A 9,989-nucleotide genomic window follows, 5' to 3' on the forward strand; every position below is an offset into this window, starting at 1 on the left:
GCTCTTCGATGTATTCTGTTAACTAATATGTATTACTTTCTTTATCTTTTATATTAATATATTTTATTATAATATTTATAATATATTTATAATATAGAAAATGAACTGAAATCAAATAGGATTTAGTTGAGTTGTGTTAAAGTCATAGTTCATACCATCTCCCAAGGTGGTATAAACTGGCAGTATAGCCAACAACCAGTTGTTTCCAAAGACGCTTCTCATATTTCTTGAATACCCCAGAAAGTATTTTGTTTGTTGAATGTCTTTAATGTTTCGAAGTTGGTCTTGTAATTGTTTCTTCTCAATTCCGCTTATATTTGCCATAATTCTGAATGTTTGTTGGAAGAGCATTGGTGTCGATGGTGCGAGAAATGCCATCGAGAAGATGAAGTTCACAAAAGTTGGTATATAACAAATACAGAAGTAATTAATTTCCTTCGTTTGAATGAAATAGATTGTAAACAAAGTGATTGACACAAAAGATATGATGATATTGCATACCATTAATATGAAACAGTACATTAGAGTTAAGTAAAAGAACTTTTGATTACCATATCCAATACAACTCCCAACAAACGGGCCTATTCATTACTCTTATATTATTAATAAAGAAAGATAGTAATCAACAAACAGTGATGATCGAGTTTTAAAACACATCTCCCACACTTCGAGCAATGATGCGCACGTTCCGGCTTCGTGCAATTACAAACGTCACACAAAGGTTCGCCTTCTACATGATGATCCAATGGTACATATAATTTACTTTTCTCAAAGACGCATCTATTGTAAGAGACAGTCACTACAATATAGAGGGGATACACCACCAATGCACACACTATTGAGATCTCCCAGTAAAATATGCCAATAGCAATCATCACCGTCGTCGAGACAAAAAAGCTAAATACAATCGACATATTAATCGCAACACGGGAAATTAGATTCTCTCGCCTCACTTGTTCGGGGGTCAAATGTGGTCGACGTCTCTTGTTAAATCCCCATCTTCTTCTTTCGTTGTGACGATTCTCATTATTAACAAAAGGGGCTAAATTATTCTCGCCAACAAGCATTCCAGTTTCGTTGTTTTCTTGAGTGTTATAAACGCCTTGGTCTGTCATACAAACAATGATTTAAATAGTCCAAAATATCAAGTTCAAACACAATACTGACTTATTCAGAACTTAATGAGGAATTGATGATATGTCCGATCATTCTTTCTGTGGACCGGACCGAGTTGTTTACAAACACCCCACATAACATACAAGTCCTCTCTCCATTTACAACTGAATATGAGTTCTTTCAATAGAAATAGTATATTATTATTATATTATAGTATTAAATTATTTATATTATTATATTATATTAGAATAATTATATACTATATTATTATTATATTATTACTATTCTTTTTCAACAAACTCTTTTTTGAAATGAAATTCTTTGTGGTTTCGTTGTGTGGATACCACCTGTCTTTTAAAAATGGTGGGAACGGTACTACAGCTTCTTTACAAACAACGTTGATCTTATACCGTTCATTTGTAGCATCATTCTTCTCAGGTGTGACGACTATAAATATATGATTTAAGTGTGACGATATGGAATTTGGGTTGAATGTATCAGTACTGTCACTCATCTCTTTGAACACAACAACGACTACATCATTGCCAACATGTCTTTTTCTTTCGAGCTTTTGTGTGGTTTTGTTGTCTGGGAGTAGTGGGGCAACGTGATATACTATTTCGTATAAATAATTGTCCATCACCGTGAAGTAGAAGTATTCTCCCGTCGTCCCACTAGTGTTATCTAACCCCCCACAAAACCTTCCCCAATTCTTTTGCTCCTTCTTCACTGCTATCAAATCCATAAACTTCCAAAACGCATCGGAGCATTGAGTGTTTGCATACATCTCATCTTCATTCTGTTGTCCAGGTGTGCTATACAACACGCCGATTTTGTATGTTTTGACTATCATTTGACTCTCTAAACGAACCATTTGGTCGAGAAGTGTTTGATTTGTTTTGATTCTGATGGGCTTCTCTGTTGTTTGAGTTTTTGTTGAGTACCACTTGACTGGGGACAGTTCCATCGAAAGTACAAATCGGTGAAGGCCATTAGCTTTGAATGACATGACGTAATACAACGAGTTTGTTTCTTGATAACACAAGATAGTAGCCGAGTTCTTATAGACGTAGTACTTCGACAGTGGATTCGTGTAAAAGAACTGTTTAAAGAATGTGAAGTCTGCCTCTCTATTAACGATTTCGTATTGATCCAAATCCGTTAAATGTGACACAGAACGTCCATCACTTTCAATATGGAACAACCCTTCACACACACAAGTCTCCGTGATGTTGTAACTCGAAAATTTGGTTGTCCAGACTTCTAATGGAAGTGCCAAACTCGACCAACAGTCATATATTTTGCCCAATTCGGAATTGACAGAGTCCATTATAATATAATATAATGACTCTTTTGTTATAAACCGCTTGTTTGGTCTCACTACATCGCGTACTGCAGTGAACACTAAGGGGTCACTCGGGTGCTCAAACATCAACTTAATTTGAAGCATGGCACTCCTCATCTTCTCCGCATCAGTCGAACCAACACCAATCAAGTCTTTCAATGCAAATAGCATCATCATGTCGGAATCCCCTGTCGGGTCATTCTTTTCTTCAAAAGCACAAAACGATCGTCGGGTTTGATTTCCTCGACTAAACAAATGTCGCTTACGGGGTGATGGGACCGGGGTTGGGCCTTTGGATTGTGACTTTTCTGGAGACACGTGTGGAGAATTGCTTTCAACATTTGGGGTCTTAGAGCGAGCCTCGACTGTGGTTGGTATAGTATTAGAAAAAGGGGCGGGTGACTTGGATTTGAACAACGAAAAATTTGGAAAAACCGTTTTCTTCCCAGTCTTTTTGGACATGTCTGAATATAGCAGTTTTCATCAACAAAGCACTTTTTGGTTGTTATTGGAAAAAAAAGTCTTTTTACCGAGTCGGAAAACAAACTCAATTTTTATAATATTGTTTATATTTAATTGTTATATTAATACAAAATGGTTATTATCAAGTGGGAAATAATGTCACTCTGTAAAAATATCATAACACAATTTTTTGTTTGTGTTATATTTTAAATGAGTAATATATATTGCTCTATCTATGTAATAATAAAAAAATTAAGTTAATAAAAGAAAAAAAAGAAAATAGAAAACATTTTTAATTATAATTAAATTGTTACTAAAAATACACTTTGTAATAAAAGTAGTTTTGATTTTGTCAAAACAATTAAATATTTCAACTTTTTGAAATTTATTATTTTTTTAATTCAAATTATAATCATCATACTGTTAGACAAGTTTACCTTAAATGGTTCACTTTAATGGTTTAAAAAATAATTATAATAGTAAACAGTGGGTTAAACTAGAAAATAGATATGATGGTTAAATAGAATAATATTTAAATTATTATTAATTCTATTGTTTTATGTCACACTCTGATCTTGAAAAATAAAACCACGACACATGTTAAGTATTGTTTTGTATATTTCAATGTGTTTGTCTCGTTGAGTTCAAACCCGCCAAAACATGTGCCGCCTCATTCGGAAACGTTTGTGTTACTTTATATTTATTTTAATTTGATAAATTAGCAGTATTTCCTATCGTGATGGAAAAATACTGTTTTTAACTATAAACCAAATAATACACATAAAAACGAATTCAACGAAAGGAAATATTGCCAAACCTCCCAAGAGTGGGATTTTAAGAACCTCCGCTTGATTATGGCAAGTGAAACGTATACCCACTTAATAAAGAGTGGGCCTATGTTATATTCGGGTTTGTTCTCAAGAACTGCCCAAATAATAGAGAACAACAAAAATAATAATTACACACTCTGGAGAAGTCAGACTGTATTTATAATTGAATTGAATTTGAACTATTGTGGTTACTTTATTCGTCAAATCTTAATAAAACTTTATTGTTTATGTTCACATTAAAATGTTGATGATGATTATGATCATGTGATAGTTTATTAATATCTTTACTTGTTCATAGCTTTCTTATTCTTTATGTAGTGTGTTTGGGTTTTTGACTTGCTTTTTATTATTCAAAATTTTATATAAACTTGATTAAAAAAGCAATTAATTAATTTATTCAGGTTATAGTTCAAAATTTATTATTGTTGAATTATAATTTTTACCATTTAACCCAAACTTGTCGTTTAAATCAAATTTGTCATACTATATAACTTTTAATTATCTAATAATTGAACATAATATTTTTAATAATAAAAAATAAAAATAATTCAAAGAAGTGTTGCCAAAAATAGAAATTACGTGTCTTCCACGTCAACACCACATTTTGAAATTGAAAATGGGTTTGCAGACAAAATAAAGCCACAGATGCGGGAGATGCAATTGAGTGTTTGACAATAATAACTGAGACGTGGCGGCAAGACGTATAAAATGGTGTTGGATTTTGAATAATTCATCAAATGAGTGCAAACAAAGGAACCGCAGTTGGTATTGACCTTGGGACAACATACTCCTGTGTCGGTATCTGGCAAAACGACAGAGTTGAGATCATTGCAAATGATCAGGGCAACAGAACAACGCCATCGTATGTTGCCTTCACAGACAGTGAGAGGCTGATTGGTGATGCAGCAAAGAACCAGATTGCGATGAATGTGAAGAATACCGTCTTTGATGCAAAGAGACTGATTGGAAGACGATTCAGTGATCCAGCAATACAAGAGGATATGAAGCACTGGTCATTCACTGTTGTCAATGATGGCAATGACAAGCCATTGATTCAGGTGGAGTACAAGGGAGAGACAAAGAAGTTCACACCAGAGGAGATCAGTTCGATGGTGCTGACAAAGATGAAGGAGACAGCAGAGGCGTTTGTTGGTGGGAAAGTCAACAACGCAGTCATCACATGTCCAGCCTATTTCAATGACTCACAGCGACAGGCAACAAAGGATGCAGGCACAATTGCAGGCATCAATGTGCTCAGAATCATCAATGAGCCAACAGCAGCAGCAATAGCATATGGACTTGACAAGAAGACAGAGAGAGAAAAGAACGTCTTGATCTTTGATCTTGGTGGTGGAACATTTGATGTCTCACTTCTTGCTATTGACGATGGAGTCTTTGAAGTGAAGGCAACAAACGGCAACACACACCTTGGTGGCGAAGACTTTGATAACAGAATGGTCAACCACTTCATTGCCGAGTTCAAGAGAAAGTACAAGAAAGACATTTCAGGCAATGCACGAGCAGTCAGAAGACTCAGAACATCATGTGAAAGGGCAAAGCGAACACTGTCATCGGCAGCAACAGCAAACATCGAAGTCGACCAGTTGTATGAAGGAATCGACTTCTACACATCAATTACAAGAGCGCGTTTTGAAGAACTCAACATCGACCTCTTCAAGTCAACAATCGCACCCGTCGAGAAGGTGCTTGAAGACGCAAAACTGGACAAAGGAAGCATTGACGATGTTGTGTTGATTGGCGGATCAACTCGTATTCCAAAGGTAGTGCAAATATTACAAGACTTCTTCAATGGGAAGGAGATCAACAAGAGCATGAACCCAGACGAGGCTGTTGCTTATGGTGCTGCTGTGCAGGCTGCCATTCTGACTGGAAATGGTGGAAAGGCAACAGAAGACGTGTTGCTGCTTGACGTTGCGCCGTTGACACTTGGGATTGAGACAGCGGGCGGTGTGATGACGGCACTGATACCACGTAACTCGACAATACCAGCAAAGAAGTCACAGATCTTCTCAACATATGCAGACAACCAGCCAGGCGTGCTCATCCAAGTCTTTGAAGGTGAGGCATCCATGACATCACACTGCAACCTGCTTGGCAAGTTTGAGTTGAGTGGCATCCCACCCGCACCACGTGGTGTCCCACAAGTCGAAGTCACATTTGACATCGATGCAAATGGGATTCTGAATGTGTCAGCTGAAGACAAGACAACAGGAAAGAAGAACAAGATCACAATTACAAACGACAAGGGAAGACTCTCAAAGGAGCAGATCGACAAGATGGTTGCAGACGCAGAGAAGTTCAAGGCGGAGGACGACAAGATGAAGGAGCTTGTTGAAGCAAAGAATGGACTTGAGAACTTCTGCTACTCGATGAAAAACACACTCAACGAGCAAATTGCAGCAAAGCTCTCACCAGACGACAAGGCGGCAATCGAAGCAACTATCAAGGAGACACTCGACTGGCTCGACAAGAACCAATCGGCATCAAAAGATGAATACACACAGAAACAGAAAGAAGCTGAGGCGAAGATCCAGCCCATCTTCACTAAAATGTATCAACAGAATGCAGCAGCTGGTAACATGCCAGGCGGTATGCCACAAGGTGGTATGCCTGGTGCACAACAGCAGGGCGCAAAGAAGAGCGACACAAAGGGGCCGAAGATTGAGGAGGTCGACTGATGTAATTGACTTGTTGGTGTAATTTCACTGTACCATTCAATATAATACATGAAACTATATATTTAATATTTTTTTATTAATAAATTATAAAAATTTATTTTTTGTAAATTAAAAATGCCATTATAATTACAATCATTTATTCCCAACTTTCAACGTTGTTTTGATATTCTTCCAGAAAAACAGTCACAAAATGTCCTTTGTTGTCTTCTGAGTAGTCCAAGTTTTGTTTTTGAAGTATGTCTCTCAACGTTGTGATTGCCAAGAAATGCCAATCTCCGTCATTTTCGTCGCCAACATCGAACACGATACTAGTCTTATTGACGTCCTCGGCTTCTTCAATTTGTTGCAACACAATGTGTTCGAAACACCCACTTTTAATTCCTTGTCCATGCAAATCCACTCCGTCGAAATCGTATATCCTCGCAAAAAGATTTTGCACCAACCGAAAGATCTCATCTGCGGCTTCGATTTTTGCTGCTTTGTATTGTTCACTGAGTAACTCCCACTCCCGTGCAGCTTCTGTCCCGGGCTCGTTGCATTCCACAGCCTTTCTCCAGTTGTGGTAAGCGTTGTTCACTAAGATGTTGAGTCCTTTGAGCGCGTTTGTGAATTGTCGATTTATTTCTGAGATGTCTCTTCTCTTATCTTCTTCTGTATATTTTTTCTTATTGTTTTGTTCTATAGGTTCGATCGTATTATAGTTGTTAATCTTCTTTTTAGAGCTTGTCTTGTTTGGTTTCTTAGTCACATCAATATCTTTGTCTGCTTCAAGTAAAGATAGTAGCAACGAAGACTCGTTCGGCGAGAAAATCCGGTAATCGATCTCTTCGTTCGGCGCGTCTTTGTAACAACTGTTTTGCATTTGCCTCTCCTTTTTTTTACTCCCTTAAGTATCTTTCGTTCCTCCAATACTAATGAGACAACACGAGATTCAATCTGTTTCGTCTCTTTTGTTTTGGTGTGATGAATTGATTGATAAATAGTTTATTTTACTAATACTTTATTCGTATTCATTTTTATATTAAAACAAAAAAACCTTCATGGAGTAACGTTATTAACCAAATTTTATAACAAAGAATTAAGTATAAGTCTGGAACAATGTCTTTGCAAAAAGAAGAGTAACTGGGCCGAAAAGTGGGAGTAAGCAGGCTATTTTGTGTTCAATGGGGAAGAAAAGAATTGCGAAGAAATCCTCAGAGTAAGCGACGGAGTGTGCGTCTTTGACCAACTCTTGGGACAACTCAAATTTGGTTTTCAAGTCTTTTTCCGCTGTTATCCGTGCCACTCGTTCCGACACATCACTCGCCTTAACTGCCAAACTTTGAGGTATTGGCACAAACTTTTCCTCGCTTGTAATCTCCACAAATGATTTGATGAGTGAGATAGAGGTTGTCACTTGTTCAATCTACTTGTCATTTTTCCTCATGACGGAACGCCACCAATTCCAATATAAACAAACGGAGAGCTGGCGCAATATATTGTCCATCTCGAAACTCAGAAATCCAGACGATTTGCTGTAGTTGAGAGTGACCGTCTCGCCCGAAAGACTTGGGATTTCGAAGATATATCGGAAATACCCAATCAAACTCTTTTCAGGCTCATTCAGTGGTCCTTTCCCTTTATAATTCTCAATCTCAAGATCACTTTGTTCATTCGAAAGTTCTAATGAGAATCTGTAGAGACAATTCATGTCGGGGTATTCAAGCTCGGATGAGTGTTGCTTGTCTGTCAATTCGGAGAATCGGTAATGAAGTGGGAAAAATTCTTGAAGCTTTTGAATCACTTTAGTGATGTTGCCTTGTTCAATTTGAGTGTTCGAAGACATCGTAAAACACCAATTGTTGACCTCCCTCGAGTGAATGACTTTGGGCTGATATACCGGAAACATTTTTTGGAGTAATCGCAGCAACACATCGACTTTATTTGAGTCGAACACTAAAGTTCTTGTCGAGTCTACGTGGAGCATTGGTGACAACGTTTCTTCATTAAAAACGATGTTGTAATTGCCGGGAAGTGGAGCGTCAACAACTCCGTTGCAATGAACTGAAAATCTTTCACTCTTTCCAATCTTTTTGAGTTCCTCACACGCGCGACTATTTTTGGAGAAGAAGTTGAGTTGTGTATCGTTGGGAATATCCATTTGTGTTATGGTGAAGCTGTATCTGTCCTTTCCCAAAAGAAAGAGAACCAATGGCACCATCAACAGCATTAGAGTAGCCACGATGACGAGACTTGTCACTCTCTTGTCCATTCTGTGTCTTTTTTGAGATTTGAGTGATAAGAGATATCAAACCATTAATGAATTATTAACTTATTACATAACAAATTAATTAATTAATTAGAAACACAAGTGAGATCCATGTGATGCATTTGGTTCTGTTGTTTCGTTTGCGTCGCTAGAGCTTTTTTTCCTCCCTGCGATTTGTCTTCCCGAAGACGCCTCCTTTACGGCTCGATGTAAATGATCGTTAATAGCGCCACCAGCACATCCAAATAAATTACCTATACACCTTTCACTCGCTTCAGGAAATCGTTGTTTAATAGCCAAGATCTGATATCTGCGATACTGTGTGACCGGAAGTGGCTCTTTTGCAATCTGTGCAAGTAAAGCAGCACTTTTCTCTTTGTCATCTGGGCTACGTGGACACTCGACGTTTTGTTTCATTTGGTCAAGCGTGAGACTCATCGACTTTAAACGGACCTCTTTAGGGTTTTGCGCGACACGGTGTGACGGGATTATTATAGTAGCAAAAGTGATTTCTCGCAAACGGACGTCGCGGTGTTTCTTTGGTTTAGTTGTTTCTTTCTTTTTTGATTCTTTCGACTCTAAATGTAGTGGATAATGAGGAATGGGAAAAGCAAAAGGTTTCGATGGGAGGTACAAATTCTTTGATGACCTTTCCATTCAATTTTTGGGGTGTGAACTAACAATTAAATGACTTTGCAAAATATTTTCCTATTACTTATTAATTATTATATTATTAGTAATATAACATTCGAGCAAATGACTGGTCATTCCAGTATAATATATATATAATAAATTTATTAATTTCTTTTAGTATTGATTTTGTATAGTATATATTACTATATTTTATTAGTTGATTTTTCACTTATTATACCGGATTATATTAACGCCGTATATCTGTAAATACAGTTCATTGTATTGCCGATATAATCCAGATAACTCGAATAAAAAAACACACAGTTAGTCCAAGCCAAGTAACTCTTTCTCCGAATTAGTAAAGTTGACTTGATCGACTGCGCCCAAAGAAGCTATTTTCGACTCCATTTGCTCCTTTTTCTTTTTCTCTTCCATCGCCTTTTTCTGCTCCGCTTCTGTTTTGAGACGACGACGCTCTTCTTTTCTTCGCTTGTGTTCTTCGTACGCCTTTCGTTTCTCTTCATCTCATCACGTCGTTTGTTCTCTTCTTCTATTTTCTTTCTGGTTGCCTCTTCTTGTTTTGCTCTCTTGCTCTTCTTTCCGCGCTCTCTTCTCATTCGAGATGCTCTTCGCTCTTTTCTGCATCTCCTTTTGTT

The 9,989-nt window shown here is 37.3% G+C and overlaps 5 protein-coding genes across 5 annotated transcripts; all 5 read right to left on the reverse strand.

Annotated features, from left to right (window-relative positions):
- Positions 1 to 111: 111 nt before the first annotated feature.
- On the reverse strand, positions 112 to 1,115 carry EIN_492660 (zinc finger protein DHHC domain containing protein, putative; the record flags this gene model as incomplete). The annotated part of the gene is made up of 2 exons (XM_004255720.1): positions 112 to 581; positions 632 to 1,115. The coding sequence occupies 2 exons, from the start codon at positions 1,113 to 1,115 to the stop codon at positions 112 to 114; spliced, it is 954 nt and encodes a 317-aa protein (XP_004255768.1).
- A 52-nt stretch (positions 1,116 to 1,167) lies between these two features.
- On the reverse strand, positions 1,168 to 2,923 carry EIN_492670 (rap GTPase-activating protein, putative; the record flags this gene model as incomplete). Its single annotated transcript, XM_004255721.1, has 2 exons — positions 1,168 to 1,280; positions 1,417 to 2,923. 2 exons carry the CDS (start codon positions 2,921 to 2,923, stop codon positions 1,168 to 1,170), a joined length of 1,620 nt encoding a protein of 539 aa, XP_004255769.1.
- A 3,665-nt stretch (positions 2,924 to 6,588) lies between these two features.
- On the reverse strand, positions 6,589 to 7,314 carry EIN_492680 (hypothetical protein; the record flags this gene model as incomplete). The annotated part of the gene is made up of 1 exon (XM_004255722.1): positions 6,589 to 7,314. One exon carries the CDS (start codon positions 7,312 to 7,314, stop codon positions 6,589 to 6,591), a length of 726 nt encoding a protein of 241 aa, XP_004255770.1.
- A 216-nt stretch (positions 7,315 to 7,530) lies between these two features.
- On the reverse strand, positions 7,531 to 8,703 carry EIN_492690 (hypothetical protein; the record flags this gene model as incomplete). The annotated part of the gene is made up of 2 exons (XM_004255723.1): positions 7,531 to 7,857; positions 7,912 to 8,703. 2 exons carry the CDS (start codon positions 8,701 to 8,703, stop codon positions 7,531 to 7,533), a joined length of 1,119 nt encoding a protein of 372 aa, XP_004255771.1.
- Positions 8,704 to 8,790: 87 nt separating this feature from the next.
- Positions 8,791 to 9,357, reverse strand: EIN_492700 (hypothetical protein; the record flags this gene model as incomplete). Its single annotated transcript, XM_004255724.1, has 1 exon — positions 8,791 to 9,357. One exon carries the CDS (start codon positions 9,355 to 9,357, stop codon positions 8,791 to 8,793), a length of 567 nt encoding a protein of 188 aa, XP_004255772.1.
- Positions 9,358 to 9,989: the final 632 nt, after the last annotated feature.

Source organism: Entamoeba invadens (assembly GCF_000330505.1).
Source record: "Entamoeba invadens IP1 unplaced genomic scaffold scaff_1105074726209, whole genome shotgun sequence".
Lineage (NCBI taxonomy): Eukaryota > Evosea > Mastigamoebida > Endamoebidae > Entamoeba > Entamoeba invadens.